Source organism: Microcebus murinus, chromosome 9 (genome assembly GCF_040939455.1).
Source record: "Microcebus murinus isolate Inina chromosome 9, M.murinus_Inina_mat1.0, whole genome shotgun sequence".
NCBI lineage: Eukaryota > Metazoa > Chordata > Mammalia > Primates > Cheirogaleidae > Microcebus > Microcebus murinus.
This window is the reverse complement of record NC_134112.1, coordinates 10,740,562-10,758,492: the sequence shown is the minus strand read 5'-3', so window position 1 is coordinate 10,758,492 and position 17,931 is coordinate 10,740,562. Positions and strand designations below refer to the sequence as shown.

General features: G+C 45.9%; 1 protein-coding gene across 5 annotated transcripts in view; it reads right to left on the bottom strand.

Annotated features, from left to right (window-relative positions):
- Nucleotides 1-997: 997 nt before the first annotated feature.
- Nucleotides 998-17,931, bottom strand: part of URGCP (upregulator of cell proliferation) — a 42,316-nt gene continuing 25,382 nt past the window's right edge. For 2 of the 5 annotated variants that reach the window (XM_012741531.3, XM_012741529.3), the window contains exons 2-6: nt 10,997-11,023; nt 10,620-10,690; nt 5,914-5,964; nt 5,670-5,708; nt 998-4,389 (exon numbers count right to left, since the gene is read on the bottom strand). In XM_012741531.3, coding sequence (XP_012596985.1) covers nt 1,796-4,389; nt 5,670-5,708; nt 5,914-5,947 — 2,667 coding nt within the window. In that variant the 5' untranslated portion in view covers nt 5,948-5,964; nt 10,620-10,690; nt 10,997-11,023 and the 3' untranslated portion in view covers nt 998-1,795. Of the gene's footprint in view, nt 4,390-5,669; nt 5,709-5,913; nt 5,965-10,619; nt 10,691-10,996; nt 17,885-17,931 lie in introns of all 5 variants that reach the window. The other 3 variants (XM_012741532.3, XM_012741530.3, XM_076006279.1) reach the window with 2 other exon arrangements.

Genomic DNA, 17,931 nt, shown 5'->3' with positions numbered 1-17,931 from the left:
ATGATCCAGGGAGAGAGAAAAATTTCTAGAGCCTCTGGATTAGAGATATTTTGAGTTTCAGAAGGGCAAGGTTTTCCTAAACTTAGTAGCAAAAGACCAGGTTTGCAGAGAACCAGGCTCCCAGAGGCAATAATTTTGAATGTCAAGGGAGCAGCAGGTGGAGCACCTGGGACTCCAGAGAGCCATGCAGGCGGCAGACTGCCAAGCTCCTCCAGAGGAAGCAGTCCAGAGGGCTGACCTGGAGTGAAGGCTCCCTTGCTGAGTCAGGTGAAAGGAGTATGAGAAACTTGGTGGGAGTTCAGCCACCGCTCAGGGAGGGGCTAGTTTCTCTGAAGTCAAGAAACACAAAGGGAAAGAGGCTCCAAGGCCTAGGCAGCAATCAGTGATCCTCTTGAATTTAGAGGATCAAGCAGAGATTCCTGGAGCTGGTGATACGGGGTGGGGGGGGTTTCCAAGGCTCAGCAGGGTGACTGTGGCCCCTGGGAAGGGCCAGCACAGGCAAGGATTCCAGCAGAACTGCCGGGGCAGGAGCTGGAAGCCCTTGGCTAGGGGCCATGGATGTTGCCAGGGAGGCTGGCACTGCGTGGCTGGGGCTGGGGAGGGGGCTGAGCCTGGAAGCCGCGGGGATCTGGAGGGGATGAGAGGTCAGGAAGAGGCGCGGGGCAAGTGGTGAGAGCACTGCCCCTCGTCCGCTCCTGGCTGCCCATCCAGGTGTGCGCTCTGCGGCAGGGGCTCACTGCCCTAGGCCTCCTGGTCCTCACCTGTGACATGGGGCAATAATGGAAACACCTCAGTTACTGTGAAGGTATCTGCTTCTGGTTCCCAGTGACAGCCTGAAGAATGGCTCTTTGCTTAAAGAGAGGGTACGGCATGGCATTTTCCCCTGGTGAGTCTCCGCACTGCCCACCACTCCAGATGTGCCTGCCGTGCCCTCCTATCCTCGTTGAGGAAACACAGGAGAATGAAGGAACAGAGAGGCAGAACCTGCCCATCACTATCATTGTGCATTCATTCAACAAAGATTTATTTAGCGCCTGCAATGTGCCAGGCCCAGGGGACACAGCTGGATAATGTACAGTCCCTGCCCTCAAGGAGCTCACAGTCTGGGGGGCAGACATGTAAACAACACAAGTTACAACGCGCTGTGTGAAGTGTCGTGGCAGAGGTATAACAAAGTGCGTCGGGGTGCAACAGGGCTACTGATGATCTCTTCCTGGGCAGGGGGCAGGGAAGGCTTCACAGATCAGTCAATAAATATGGTGGCACAGGAGTGCCTTGCACACAGCAGGCACTTACCACATGGGCCAGGATCATGTCACCAAAACATCTTAAATGCCGGTCCACCAGGAGGACCCTGGGTTGGGTGGGGACAAGGCCCACCTCTGCTTCCTCAGGACAACCTCCCCACCTCTGTCCTGGGTGGCCCCTGCCTGCCTGGGCCTGCAGTGACTGAGGAGGCTGCTCCCCGCTGCGGGGGCCAGTGATAAGAGCAGCTGTACAGAGGGCCAACCCCACGGGATCTCTGACGGGCTGAGAACAAATTACTGCTTGTGTCTCCCCAGCCCCAGGGCCTTTTATATTCCTGATAACATCTCTGAGCTTGTCTGTGAGGCAACTTCCTTTCTTAACACTGTTTAGGAGACTCCAAACCCCCTGTCTTTTGCTTCTCTTCCCTCTCATGGGGATCAGACACTGGCTACTCTCAGGTGCCAGGGTGCAGCCCCCATGTGGACACCCCATCAGAACAGGCTGCCTGAAGCAGCCTCCTGCACCTGAACTTGGCTTTTCTCCACACTTACAGCCGTCTCACCAGCTCAATGAGCTGCTGGATGTTTTTGTTTTGGTTGGACAGACCGTTCCTGATGTTTTCTAGCAGGCATCTCTTCAATTCAAATATGGCTTCACTATAGGCCAAGCTCACTGCGGCCATGGGGGGTGCTCCGTGCCACAGGCCAGGGATGTGCCAGATGTGCTGCTTCTCAGGGTCACAGAAGGCCAGGCCTGCCAGCGCCCGGAAGCCATCACCCTGTTTCTCCATCTGGGCTGCAGCTCTGCTCAGGTCGCTGGGTGAGTCCAAGAGCTGTCTCTTGTCTCTTGGCCTAGGGCCAGAGGCAGACATGTCGTGTAGGTTCTGGTATACAAACTGATAGTTGGGCATGTGCCCTGTTTTTTCCAACCTCAGAAATGCATGCAGAATAGCTGGCGGGATGTCCCTTGTTTCAGCTAAACTGACCACAGTGACGTTGCTCAGCCCCATGAGCAGAGTGGCCAAGGAAGCCTCCAGCTCAAACCTGTCCCCAGCAGAGGTCAAGGCCCCACCTATCAAGCCCCCAGAGTCTATCACCAGGATGTGGTCACAGCCCAGGTCCTGGCTGAAGCCCTCAGCCACTGTGATGAGCTGCATGAAGGCCCCTCGAGGACCCCAGCTCTTCCCCGTGGCAAACCGTAGTCCAAACATGGTGTTGAGGAGCGTGGACTTCCCTGTGCCCGGCACGCCCAGGGCTGACAGGACCACCAGTCTCGACCTTCTCTCCAGCCGCACGTGCAGCTCCTTCAGGAGCCCCGAGACCCAGCGCACGGGGGTGCTCAGGGTGCTGCCGTCGATCAGCTCCAGGGGCAGCCCTGTCAGCAGCAGCTCCGAGGCCAAGCCTGGGAAGTGGGCGAAGCGCCTCTGTCCTGCCGGCAGCCTCCCTGCCTCCACGAGGCAGCTCTCGGCCTCGTAAAACTGCCCCATCTCCCGCAGGAAATGCTCCACCCCCAGGGGCTCCGGCCAGAGCGGCTCGCCCAAGTCTGCAGCGCCCCCGTGCTTTGGTCTCAGGGTGAGGAGAGTCTCCGGAGGTTGTCGCAGCCGAGGCTGGGCCACCCGTGCCAGCCCCCACTCCATCCACCTCAGGAAGTACTGCTTCTCCCCTGGGGAGGGGCTGCTGATCCCCGAGATAAACTCCTGCACCCCCGAGGTGGGGTCGTGGCCGTTCTGCTGCATCCGAAGTTCCAGCAGCCGACGCCTCAGCTCAGCCCTGTGCTTCTCAGGGGGGTCCTTGGCCCACTGCAGCTGGCAGAACTCTTTCTCCACTTGGGCTGCCTTTCTCCAGGGGTCCCCCTGCAGCCTCAGCTCGTCCCTCCTGTAGGCGTCCGAGTCTTTGATTTTCCTGGTAATTCTCTCCATGCGGTCTTTCGCCTTCTGACACTCCTCACAGTCCTCATCAACCTTCAGGCCCAGCTTTCGGGCTGCGTGCGCCATGTCCTCCACGGACACCCTCCTGCAGGGGGCCCGCGCCACGTTCCCGATGATGGCGCGGATCCGCTTCACGAAGCTCTCGCTGTCCGTGCTGCTCACCTTCACCAGGACGTGCGAGTGGTCTATTTTCAGCACGGGAATTAATTTATTCAGGAATCTCAGGTTTGTGTTGCGTTTCCCGCGGTAGGGGCTCAGGATGAAGTAGTACTTTGTGGTCGACTCCCTCATGGAATAGAGCAGTTTGTATTCCTTCTTACTGATGTTGTCCGTCAGTATAAACACAGCGGAGGAGATTTCTGTCAAGAGCTTAAACTGCAGCCAGTGAGAGCCGATGTCACCTCTCAGGTTCAGAAAGGCCACAGGCTCTGGGAAAATGTCCAAGTCCTCCCTGCCGCTGGGAAAAAACCAGGAAATTTCTACCAGCCCATCTGAGATCTCGCGGGGATTGGTGCCCAGGTTGAGATCCCGATGCCAGAAGCAGTCCCACTGCCTGTGCCCTGGGCTGAGGATGGCGTTGAGCAGCTGGGACTTGGAGTTGCTGCTGACATCCATGCGCACAAAGGCAAAGGTGGGGGTTCTGGACAGGACCACGCTGTCTTCTCGGAAGCTCCCCACCCCCCTTGGGAGGTGGGACCACCATGTCCGCACAATGCCCCGCATGGCCCACAGGAGGAACGTGTGGTAGTGGTTTTCTGAGTCAGGCAGCACTAGAGGGAGTGCAAACTGGCAGAGGGACATTTTCAACACGATTTCTTGTTGCAGGAAACTGTCTGAGGAGAGCAGAAGGGCACAAAGGAGATCTAAGGGGTTCACAGGTGTGTCAGGAGTCGGCAGCTCAGAAAAAGAATAAATGTCAGCGGCGATGTCATCTGCTGGGTCCCAGTAGATGATCTCCTCCTCCATCTGGCTCTCCTTCTCCACGGGCCTGGCATCCGGGAGCAAGTCCAGCACCATGGTGGTGTTCCTGGCTTCAGCATTGAGGGCCTGCAGCTTCCTGAGGAAATTCCAGGGCAAGTCTTTGGGAACCTGAGGGGCCCAGTTCTTCATACTGTCAAAACTGATCTGCAGAGAGTCCTGGAGGCTGAGTTTCTGGACCTGGTATGTCTCTAGGCCCAAAAGTGACAGCATTTCTTGAAGCCTGCTTCTCTCCACTGTGGAAAGAAATGAAGACATAAGTGCTCACCCGGTACCCCTGAGTTAGGGGTCAGGGTACAGCTGGTAAGGGAGAGCCCAGCAGGTGTCTGAAGGGACAGTGTAATGCCTTTCAGAGAGCAGGATGCAGTTGCTCCTTTCAGGAGCAGCCTGAGCAAGTGTGAGACCCCCATCTCTACTAAAAATAGAAATTAAATTTTTTAATAATAATAAAAAAAAAAAACACCAAAAAAACCTTACAAGCTAGGTAGTATTGCTACGTCCAAAGGTTCCCTCTACCATCCCATGTCTTGGCCCAGCATTTTACTAATGTTCATACTGCACATATTAGCTCACTTTAAATGTTAATGTACAAAACAGACAAATACAAATTCCACCAAGCTACCAGCTTTTCTTCAGTTCCTTTAAGAGAGGAAGCGACATGCACGATGCCACCTTAGATGCTCAAATAAACCATGAGAAGAAATACTGGCTGATCCAGCCCTTCTCCTGTTGCCCAGGAAGTTCAAGTGACAGATTCAGGACCACTCCCCGGCTGACCAGCAGGACTCACAGAATTCTACAGGCAGTGTGGCTGCAGGGACAGCCCTAGAGAATACAGGGGCCCTGTGAATTTACTGCAAAAACAAAAGAACCGTGTGGGAAGAGTCACCTTCATTGGTGTTATTCAGGTTTCCTAGTTTTCCTGAATGAAACTAGGAACATTACATTGTTTTTCTTGTCCAGACAGAACAACTATCTTTATTTTTTAAGCAGTATGGTAGTATAAAGAGCAATGAGGAAAAGACTGAACAGACAAGGCTATTTATAGCAGCACCCATGCCTGGTGTGTGGTCCTTGGAAGGCTGCTGGACAGCTATGGGTCCAAGACCCTGACCTATAAGTGAAGCTACCGGACCAGATGGATGGTTTCTAAACTTGGCTGTTTGAAGTGATTAGAATTACTTCAGGAAATTGCTAAAAAATAAAACATTCCTGGGCTTCAACTCCAGAGACATTAACTCACTACAAGTAGTAGACATATTTAGTGGTGGTGGCAGGATGGGGGATGGTAGGGGGTTGGTTGCTCTATGTGGTTAACAAGCTCCCCAGGGGGTTGGGTTCTTTCTTTTTAGCAATATTATTAATGATGCACAAAGGATTAATGAACTAGGGTATCCTAAATCTGAGTGCCCTGGGTCCCCAGGTGATTTGATACAGTTAAGTGTGGAAATTACCTGTCTAAATGATACCCCCTTTTCCATAGAATAGAAAGCTAGAACAGACAGAAAATGCTTACCTGTTGGAAAGTCATTGTCCTGAGCCTCATTTGTACCATCTATGGAAAAAGGAAAATGGAGCATCAATCAAAAAATATGCCTCTCATTAATACAAAGTAATTTAAGCTAAACCCAGAATCCTCCTTTCTTACCAAGATAGCAACTTCTCTCAATTGTTCAAAACAAAGTCCCAGTTATTCATCACTTTACCCATTTCCCCTTTCCCTAATCCAATCTATTGCCAAATCCTATAGTAGTTTCTACCTCCATAACGGAACTCGCAGTCATCTCCTTCCATTTCTCTCCATTCCAAATCTACAAGGAAAAAAAATACATACAATCAGTTTCAACAGCAGGTTAGAAACTTTCTAAAGAGTTCAAGTGACAATATGGCAGCTGATGTTATTTTTAGTGCTATTATTGGTTTCAGTTTGTTTATTTATATATGTATTAAATTATGTATGTACTTATGCACACACACACACACACACATTTAGACAGAGTTTTACTTTGTTGCCCAGGCTAGAGTGCAGTGGCATTATCATAGCTCACAGCAACCTCAAACTCCTGGGCCTGGGCTCAAGGTATTCTCCTGCCTCAGCTTCCCAAGTAGCTGGGTCCACAGGCACATGCCACCACACCCGGCTAAATTTTTCCATTTTTTGTAGAGACCCAGGTCTTGCTCATGCTCAGGCTGGTCTCAAAATCCTGGCCTCAAGCGATCCTCCAGCCTTGGCCTCCCAGAGTGTTAGGATTACAGACATGAGCCACTGAGCCTGGCCATTATTTATTTTTATATTTTTATTTTTACTCTCTGGCCTGAGTCAAAAGAACTACTTAAATTTTATTTTATTTCCAAGACAAAATGTCACAAAGTAGTAACAGCTACATATAGGACAAAGATTTGCTCTAGAATATATTCCTTATAGAATAACCAAACTTGGCTGGGCGCATAAGTTTTTTTTTTTTTTTTTGGAGACAGAGTCTCACTCTGTTGCCCTGACAATGTCATGGCGTCAGCCTAGCTCACAGCAACCTCAATCTCCTGGGCTCAAGCAATCCTTCTGCCTCAGCCTCCCAAGTAGTTGGGACTACAGGCATGTACCACCATGCCCAGCTAATTTTTTCTATATATTTTTAGTTGGACAATTAATTTCTTTCTATTTTTTTTTCTTTCTATTTTTAGTAGAAATGGGGTCTTGCTCTTGCTCTGGGGGGGTTTTGAACTCCTGACCTCGAGCGATCCACCTGCCTCGGCCTCCCAGAGTGCTAGGATTACAGGCATGAGCCACCGCACCTGGCCCGCATAAGTTTTTATAATCACTTAAAATGATATTTATATCAGAGCACAAATACACGGGGGTAGGGGAGAAGAACTGCGACTCTGTTCCAAGTCTCTAACATGATATATATATGTGTCCATCAACATTAACATTTTAATTATAGGATATATTTTAGTGCAATTCAGATATTTACATGGGGAAAAAGACCTTAAACCCCTATAGATTTGCTTACAAACTCATAAAGGAGATTTCTCTGTGTGTGTGTTTCACTGTTTTGACTTTTGATGCAAGTTAAAAGTATCACCAGTTTCAAAATTTATATATTGAAAAGCTTATAAATTAAGAAAAGATTCTTCAGGTTTATCAATTCTCTCATGATTCAGTGAGACAAACCTAACATTTCAAACTGTCTTCTTTGATCGTGTCTCTGGGAGACAGGCACGTGTTGAGCAGTAAAGAGAAAAGGGGAGAAAAAAAGGGGGGCTGGGAAAGCACGAGAATGTCAGAGAAGACGCAAGATCATCACAGATCAAACCACAATGTTACGCAGTCAAAGGATACTCTATTCAAAGTGAAGAAGAGATGCCATAAGAATTTTTCCAAAGAATCCAAAATGTCATATGAGGAAAGAAAATGGTTAGAGAAGAGAATGTGAAAAGTCTAGCGATACCAGACATGGGGTTGGCATAGTTCTGAGAGTAGATTTCAGCTGGATTCAGGAGTAACCTCCAGACCCAGAGAAAACAGGGCCTTCCTTGGTTTTGGATAGGAAATAGCTTTGGTGTGGAGCTAGAGAGACAACAGGAGGATGGGGTCAAGGATGCATGCCCAGACTCCACTACACTCCCTATTGGGCAGGAACTGATCTAAGGACAAGACAAGCCCTGACTCAATGGGAGCACTGGGCTCAAATGGAACGTAAGAACAGAGTGTGGACCAGGCCCTGCCACTGAAAGTGAAACCAGTAAGAACTGTTATGAGCCTATTGTTGGAGAGCTCAAAGAGGGGCAGTTAAAACCATTTTTTACCTATCAGACAGGATGATCTTCCCCCCTAATTATTACAGTACTCACCAAATAGAATTTTTTATCAAATGTTGGAATAATTATTATTGGACAGTAAAGACACCATTTAACACCTTGGGGCTGTTAGTGTTATAAATGAGGTACGGACATCTACATGTAAAATAATAAAGTTGGACCCCTCACTCATGCCATATACAAAAATTAACTCAAGAAGGATCAACAATCTAACTATAATAGCTAAAACCATCTCTTAGAAGATGATATGGGAGTAAATCTTCATAACCTTGGATTTGGTAATAGATTCTTAGATGTAACACCAAAAGCACAGGAAACAAAAACAGATAAACTGGACTTCATCAAAATAAAAAGCTCTTGTGCCTCAAAGGACATTATCAAGAAAGTAAGGGTGGGCGTGGTGGCTCATGCCTGTAATCCTAGCACTCTGGGAAGCTGAGGTGGGCGAATCACTCAAGGTGAGGAGTTCGAAACCAGCCTGAGCAAGAGTAAGAAGTCTCTACTGAAAAATAAAAAAAGAAAGAAATTAATTGGCCAATTAAAAAACATACAGAAAAAATTAGCCGAGTATTGTGGTGCATGCCTGTAGTCCCAGCGACTTGGGAGGCTGAGGCAGAAGGATCGCTTGAGCCCAGGAGTTTGAGGTTGCTTCGAGCTAGGCTAACACCATGGCATTCTACTCAGGGCAATAAAGACTCTGTCTCAAAAATAATGAAGCATATGCTCAAGAGGAATTCATATATCTCATGAAGAAAAATTGTTTTAAATTAAGTACTAGTAGCTTATTCACTAGAGAGATACAGAGATTAAAGTTTAGGGAATGACCAGAATGTCTCTGGGTCTCAAGTTTCCTCAAATGAAACAAAGGCTTGATAACTATCTCAGAGTTATTGTAAAAACTAAGGCAACCTAGCTCCTGATAGGCATCTGATAAGGCTGTTCCCTTTCCTCACCCTATCCCCATGTTTTCTTTCTCATCTTTCCAGATCACTCTCCATAAGAGCTTCCTCAGATGAAGAAAATATTCTGCATCTGAAACGTCCAAGATGTAGCCACTAGCTGTGTGTGGCTACTGAGCACTTGACAAATGGCTAGAATGACTAAAGGAGCTAAATTTTTAATTTTGTTTATTTTATTTTATTTTTTTGAGACAGAGTCTCACTTTGTTGCCCAGGCTAGAGTGCCGTGACGTCAGCCTAGTTCACAGCAACCTCAAATTCCTGGGTTCAAGCAATCCTTCTGCCTCAGCCTCCCAAGTACCTGGGACTACAGGCATGCACCACCATGCCCGGCTAATTTTTTCTATGTATATTAGTTGGCCAATTAATTTCTTTCTATTTTATAGTAGAGACAGGGTCTCGCTCTTGCTCAGGCTGGTTTTGAACTCCTGACCTCGAGCAATCTGCCCGCCTCGGCCTCCCAGAGTGCTAGGATTATAGGCGTGAGCCACCGTGCCCAGCCAAATTTTGTTTAACTTTAAATCATGCACCTAGTGGCTGCTGTACTGAATAGCACAATTCTAGATGTGGAGAAATTGAAGGGCTTTGTGCAATTACTGCTTAATCCCAACTTTGCTGTGAGCCTTGACCAACTAGCCACTAATCCCCATAGTGCCTACTTTCTAGAATTTAAGTCCCATGAAGGACTTTTGGCCATTTCATTTACTATTGTTTACTACATCCCAATGCATACAATGCTAGCACATTACGAGTGTTCAATAAATACCTGTTTGAATGAATAAAATTTGATTATTTAATATTGTTGTGGGTTTTTGTTTTTACATGACACCATTAATATCCAACAGGACACCTTCATTTTGAGAAGTGCCTAATTAACGAATGATAGATCCAAAATGAGTTATTAAGGGAAATTAAGATATTTGGAGACCAGGCATGGTGGCTCAAGCCTGTAATCCTATCATTCTGGGAGGCCAAGGCAGGCGGATTGTTTGAGCCCAGGAGTTCGAGACTAGCCTTAGCAAGAGCAAGACCCCATCTCTATTAATAATAGAAAAATCAGCCAGGTGGTCTTGGTACATGACTGTAGTCCCATCTACTCGGGAAGCTGAGGCAGAAGGCTGCTTGAGCCCAGGAGTTTGAGGTTACTGTGAGCTAGGCTGACGCCATGGAACTCTAGCCCGGGCAACAGAGTAAGATGCTGTCTCAAAAAAAAAAAAAAAATGTTTGGAGTGTGGCCACCATATGCTAAAGGTGAAGTTACAAAGGGTGTGAGTGTGACAGTCCCACTCCCAAACCAGCCTAGCCTATGTGGACCATGACCAGAAGACTACGAGTCCCAGTCTGCACTGGGACAATCCCAATTTATGCCTATTGTCACAACACCCATTTCACTCTCAGAAGTGCCAAGTTTAGAAGATAAACTATACCACCCAGGGTGGCAATTATGACACTAAAGTTGATGTAATGTGCTTTCCTAGTAAATTATGTGATAATCACCTGCTTAAAACTGAATCCAATTTTGAATGTATGAGGAATACCTAAAAGACCCTTAGATGGAATCTTCTTGTAAAAGGGAACATAAAAGCTTTGAACTTATTTTTGAGGTCCACAATCCTCAGCTCAAAGAAGGGCTGGAGCCCCGAATCCCAACAGGACAGAAGCACGTCTGCTTCAGAGTCCAACTTTACCTGCAATGGCCACGGCTGCTCGTCTCTCTGACGCTTTAATTTCTGGGGCCACTTCTCCCAAATCTGAATGTCTGAAACAATTTCAGAAGAAAATCATAATTACAATAATGAAAATCCACTCTCACCTATCAAATTGGCTGCATATGAAAATCTTTTGGGGAGCTTTTAAAAACTACAAACCCTGGTTCACACCCCAGATCCATGAAACCAGAATCTTAGGGAGCCAGTCCTGGGGATCACTGCTTTTAAAAGTGCCCGCAATGATTCTGATGTGCAGCCACAGTTGAGCAACATTGGTCTACAAAAACCAGCACTCTCAAAAACTGCTGGCCAGAGCATAAATACAGCCATTCAGAAAGACATAAAAATATACATACCCTTTGACCAGTAATTCCACTTCTATCCTAAGGAAATAATTAAGATTTAGTTACAAAGGTGTTGATGCCAGCTTTATATATAATAGTGAAAAACTGGATGCCTTTTAAAATCAAGGTGCAATAACAGGGAATCATGGTGTTATTCTGCAACCATTACCATCATACAAGATTTCTTTTTGTGGACAAAAATGTTGGATGAAATCTTATGGAAAGATGTTAATATGTTATTTAGTGGAGTGAAAAGTCAGGTTATAGTACAGTATGTACAGCATAATTACAATTGAATAAAATTGTACATAGTTATCTATAGGTATATATAATATGAGAAATCTAAAAGGATGTTTATCAAAGTTAACAATGTGGGCAGGGAGTGGTGATCCTGAGTCCTTTAAGTGTGTATGACAGCTGTAGTCCAATCAAGAATAAACTATTAGGCCTGGCAGGGTGACTCACACCTGTAATCCTAGCACTCTGGGAGGCCGTGGTGGAGGATCACTTGAGCTCAGGAGTTCGAGACCAGTCTGAGCAGAAGTGATACCTTGTCTCTACTAAAAATAGAAAAAAATTAGCTGGGCTTGGGGTCATACACCTGTAGTCCAAGCTACTCAGGAGGCTAAGGCGGGAGGATTACTTGAGCCTAGGAGTTTGAGGTTGCCACGAGCTAGGCTGATGCCATGGCACACTAGCCTGGGCAACAGAGCAAAAGAATAAACTCTTTTAGGTATATTGTAGGAATGAGCAAATGAATAAATGTGTTCATTTTGTCAGAAGCCAGGGTTCTCACTGTTGAAGAAAGGGCATACAAATATGGAATGGAGGAAGTCACAACTTGCAGAAGCATACTGGTATGAACTGTGATTTCTATTTGCATGCTCATGTGCATGTCTATGTGTATGTGTGTAGATATGCAGATGTGTACATGTCTATTTCTGAGTGTATATGCATGCACACATGCATTCCTAGCTCTGTCCACTGAAATGGCCAAGAAGCAAAGACATTGTCAAGGCAATGAGCATACCTGGCACCCTTTAATGCCATTCTATGCTAAAAGAAACAAGGACTCCTTAGAGATCCTGAATGGTGCTAGGGCTAGGGCTGGGGCTGGGGCTGGGGCAGGGAAATAAGATGAGTCTGAGCATCTTTTACTAGACAGTAAAGAAGTGCTCAAAAAAGTGATGGGGGCCAGGTGCAGTGACTCACGCCTGTAATCCTAGCACTCTGAGAGGCCAAGGCGGGCAGATCGCTCAAGGTCATTAGTTCAAAACCAGCCTGAGCAAATGTGATCTCCCGTTTCTACTAAAAAAATAGGAAGGAATTAATTGGCCAATTAAAAATATATAGAAAAAGTAGCCAGGCATGGTGGTGCGTGCCTGTACTCCCAGCTACCTGGGAGGCTGAGGCAGGAGGATCGCTTGAGCCCAGGAGTTTGAGGTTGCTGTGAGCTAGGCTGATGCCACAGTACTCTAGCCCAGGCAACAGAGTGAGACTCTGTCTCAAAAAAAAAAAAAAAAAAAAAGTGATGGGCATGCCATAGGTCACAGGAGCCAGCTTGAGGGCCTCCAACTGGCTAAATATGGGACAGTATGAGTGCAATCATAATTAAATAGTCATTATTTTAAAACATTTAGAAATAGGAGTTAGTGAGTCAACAAAGATAAATAAATAGGGAGAGAAGGCTCTTGCTCACAACAGAATGCTAAATAGGGAGCAAGTGCTACATTCAGAATACTATCATTTTGCAACCATCATATAATCAAGATTGGTTCAAGCAAGAACTAACACATGCTACCTTATAGGGAAATGTTTTGGAGGAGCAAGGTATTTGTCCAGTCTTAGAATGTCTCCTTGTAGAGCACTTAAAGCACAAGGGAGAAAAAAAAAACAATAGTTATACACTGGACAGAGTGGGCCACACTCTGGGTAATCAAAATGAACCTTAGTAATGGTGACATATGGCCATCATGTGCACCCGCCGTGGTACCTGAAAGGACACATCACCTATGCAGTGTTATCCCCGACTTAATCATGAAGACAAACCTAAAATGAGGAATGTCAAGCTAGAGGAGGAGAACTGCCTTATCCCAAAGTGTGAATGTCATAAAGACAAAGGAAGACTGAGGAAATGCTCCAGATTAAAGGGTGCTAAAAAAAGACAGGAACACCAAATGCAACACCTGACCCTAGACTGGATCCTAAACTAGAAGGGGCAGTTATTGGGTCAACAGACAAGATTGAAATAAGGGTGCAGCTGATGATGAATTTACTGATGTTGTTAATTGTACTGAGGTTATGGAAGAGAGTACCTTGATTCTTAGGAAACAGATACTGAAGGATTTAAGGATAAAGTGTGATGATGTATGTAGCTTATTCTCTGCCGAGAACTGAATGTGTCATCCCAAAATTCATGTGTGGAATCATAACCCCATGATGGTATTGGGAGGTAATTAGGTCATGAGTGGAGCCCTCATGAATAGGATTAGCGCCCTTATAAAAGAAGCCCAAGAAAGCTTGTTTTCCCTATGGTCATGTAAGCACGCAGTGAGAAGGTGCTATGAAGAATGGGCTCCCACCAGGTGGTGCCTTCACCTTGGACTCCCAGCTTCCAGAACTGTAAGAAATGAATTCCTGTGGTTTATAGGCTATCCAGTCTATGGTATTTTTGTTACAGATGACTGAACAAAGACCATCTCTAATGGTTAAGATAAACATATGTATTTATGTGTGTCTCCATACACATACATACACAGAGAGCAAGAGAGAGAGAATGATACATGAGAATGGCAAAATGAGGTCAAATGTTAAGAACAGGAGATTCTAGAAGGGGCCTTTTTATTTTTGTAACTTATCTCTAAAGGGAAATTATTTCCAAACAAAAGTTTAAAAAATTAATAGTGGTTAGTTATATCTGGATAGTATAGCATCAGTTTCTTTTTGTCATATTTGGGTTTTTTAAATAGAAGCAGCATGTGCTAATTTAATAAAACTCATACAACTACTAAAATGATGCCATGAACTGAGGTCAGAACCAGAGGAGACAAATGGGTGCCAAGGAGACTTGATCTGGTGCCTTTCAAACCAATTCTTTCAAGAGTATATTCTAAACTTTGAGTCTGTCCAATATGAAGACAGAGCAATCCAGCTCCTCCCTCAACCCCGTTCCATTCCTTAGCAAGACAAAAGTTTGTCTGTCAAAGCAACTCTTCCAGAGCATATTTTAGGACCTTTAGTTGTTATTCCAGCATGTTCCTTGGGGTCTCCTCCTCTGCCCAGAGGCTTCTCACTCTGAGAAAAATTCCAGTAACTGATATTCACTACATTCAGGGCTGTCTCAGTTACTTTATAGGGCAGAGCAGGAAGCAATTTTTCTGACTCCAGCTGACCCCGATGCTGATAAAAACAGGAGTTTTCATGGCCTTCTCTTCATTTTTCTGCAAAGAACATCTATTGCTTTTGTAATAAGAAAAAAGCCAAAAGTAACCTTAAAAAAAGAAACATGACCAGTTAAAAATAGTTCTCCAGAGGGGAAACTGCAGGCCTGGCCCCAAGACACAGGGATGCAGTCGCAGAGAATCCCAGCCAGGAGAGAACGGAGGACAGCTCTATACATCCCTCAAGCTGGCCGGGTCCCTTCCCACACATACAAGTGTGCTCTCAGGCTGGAGACCCACCCCCAAGACACACCTTCTAGTCAGTGCCCTGGATAGGATAGAGTTTAACTTCAACCCTTTCTATCCAACAAGAAAGCAGTAAGCAAGAGTGACACTGTCACAGAGATAACCTCAAATTTGTGTTAATTTATAAAAATGTACATTGTTTGTAGATTCTGTACTTTATTCTTGTCAACAAACTACTGGAAGCACCTCACAACTGCCTGAGAAAGGACACATCACCTATGCAGTGTTAGCCCTGACTTAATCATGAAGACAAACCTAAAATGAGGATGCACAAACCAAGCCATGGATGTGGGTCTGGTGCTGCTCTCAGAACCCCTGGCTTATATATAACTGCAGTCAGAGCCAAGCCTTGTGGGACAGAATAGCAACAGCATCTATCATTTGTCTAAGCTTTTTAAGATTTACAATGTTACTACACACGATATCTTTTAATACTTGTAAGGAACCCAACTGTGTTCTCAAATTCAAACGCTGAAGCACTAACCCCAATGTGACTGCGCTGGAGATGGGGTCTCTAGGTAATTCAAGTTAAATGAGGTCACAATGGTGGGCCCTAATCTAACAGGACTGGTGTCCTTCTAAGAAGAGGGCTTCCTCTTTCCCTGGAGGCACACAAAGAAAAGGCCCTGAGGGCCCAGCAGCCATCTACAAGCTAGAAAGCTGGTCCTCACTAGAACCCCAAACTGTGGGTGCCTTGATCTGGGACCTCTGGCCTCCAGAACTGTGAGAAAATAAATTTCTGCTATTTAAGCTCTTAGCTTGGTATTTTGTTATGGCAGCCATAGCAGACTGATATGATAGCCAAGACCACCCTGCAAGGTGAAAGCAGAGCTCAGGTTAGACCAAGGGATTTGCCCAACATCATCAAAACTTAGCAAACACAGAGCTAAGACCCACGCAGGAATCTTCCGGCTCCCTTGTAGGTCATTATTTTTAAGGCTCAGACAGGATTCGGGTGTCTTATAATTTACAGCCAGCAATTTAAAAGATTATAAATGCAGCCAATCTGCCAACTCCAGCTCCTGCCCTCTTCCAAGATCCAGGCCTTGCAGCCTTGCTGAGTCTCCAGCAGAACGGGACCAAAACTGCAGAGAACATCAGTACCTCCAATAGTCCTAGACAGAGGCAAGGCAGCTCTCTGCAGAGCAGTTTCTGAACACTTCTATTAGGTCGGTGCAAAAGTAATTGCGGTTTTGGACCGCATTATAACTAGGCTCAAACACATCTTTATTAATCAAAATAGGAACCATTACAATTAACATTTTTGCCAATGAGAAATTAGTTTGTTTATATTCCTGTAGCCTAAAAACCCATGCTTCAGGAATCAACAAACTCTTGGAAAGCATTTTCTGCATCCTGCTGGTTGCGGAAGTGTTTTCCCTGCAAACAGTTGTCAAGATGCTTGAAGAAGTGGTAGTCAGTTGGCAAGAGGTCAGGTGAATATGGTAGATGGGGGAAAATTTTGTAGCCCAATTCGTTCAACTTTTGAAGTGCTGGTTGTGCGACGTGTGGTCAGGCTTTGTCGTGGAGAGGAATTGGGCCCCTTCTGTTGGCCAATACCGCTGCAGGCAGTGCAGTGTTCGGTGCATCTCATCGATTTGCTGAGCATACCTTGCAGATATACCGTTTTCACCAGGATCAGAAAGCTGTAATGGATCAGACTGGCCCCAGACCACCAAATAGTGACCATGACCTTTTTTAGTACAAGTTTGACTTTAGGAAGTGTTTTGGAGCTACTTCTTGGTCTAATCACTGTGCTAGTAATCACCAGTTGTCATATGAAATCCACTTTTCATCACACATCACAATCCGAAAGAGAAATGGTTTGTTTTTGCGCACAAGAAGAGAAGACAATACTTTAAAACAACGGATTGTTTTGATTTTCGGTCAGTTCATGAGGCATCCACTTATCCTTATCAAGGTTTCTTACCTTTCCAATTTGCTTCAAATGCCCAAGACTGTAGAATGGTCAACACTGAGTTACTCAGCAACTTCTCATGTAGTTGTTAGGAGGATCAGCTTCCATGATTGCTCTCAATTGGTCATTGTCAACTTATGGTGGCCAGCTACTGTGCTTCTTATCTTCAAGGCTTTTGTCTCCTTTGCAAGACCTCTTGAACTACCACTGCACTGCACGTTCGTTAGTTGTTCCTGGCCAAATACACGGTTGATGTTGCAAGTTGTCTCCTGCTGTACGACCCATTTTGAACTCGAATAAGAAAACTGCTCACGGCGGGGCAGTGGCTCACGCCTGTAATCCTAGCACTCTGGGAGGCCTAGGTGGGCGGATCATTTGAGCTCAGGAGTTCAAGACCAGCCTGAGCAAGAGTGAGACCCCCATCTCTACTAAAAATCGAAAGAAATTAGCTGGGCAACTAAAATTATACATGGAGAACTAAAAATACAAGGACAAAAAATTAGCTGGGCATGATGGATATTCTCTTGGTGGTATTCAGAATATAGTCCGAATACAGGGCATTGCTAGGGTCCTGTCAAGCCCCAGGGTGTGGTGTCAGACACTGTCTGGGGGCCACCTGCTGCTGCAGCTCACCTACCCCCTTGGGGCACTTCCCCACACAGACCTGTCTCTACAGAAGGACTGACCTGACCATCACCCTCAGGGTCCACGGTGTCTGAAGCTCCTCCTCACTAAGTTGACAAGTAGACTTGCTGGGTTTTTTTATTCTCTGACTGCAGGAATAAAGATTCTGACCAACTCCCGGGGAACAGAGAGAATCCACCCTGGGAGCTGCCAGTCAGACCTCCCCTTTTTGGGCACCCATCACTATCATAAATGGCATGAGGCTGGTCCCTACTTCTGGCAAGTCTGCTCAGACAGCTCACCCCTTACTCTGGAGGCCATCTGCCTAGCTGACTCTCCACAGAAGATAGTGCAGGGCTGACTTTCTCTTTCCTCTTTTTTCCTTTCCTTTTCTTTTTAAAAAAATTATTTAATTCCCCCTGGATCCATGGCCAAGAAGCCTTAAGCAAGTGGACTCTTCCTTTTTTTTTTTTTTTAACTACTCAACAGAACTACCTGAGGAGTATTTTTCTGCTAACACCTGGAGCTTCTATAATTCATTCAGCAGACCTGGGTTTTCAATGCATAAGAAATTATCAACTGGGGCTGGGCACAGTGGCTCATGCCTGTAATCCTAGCACTCTGGGAGGCCTAGGTGGGCGGATCATTTGAGCTCAGGAGTTCAAAACCAACCTGAGCAAGAGCGAGACCCCCGTCTCTACTATAAATAGAAAGAAATT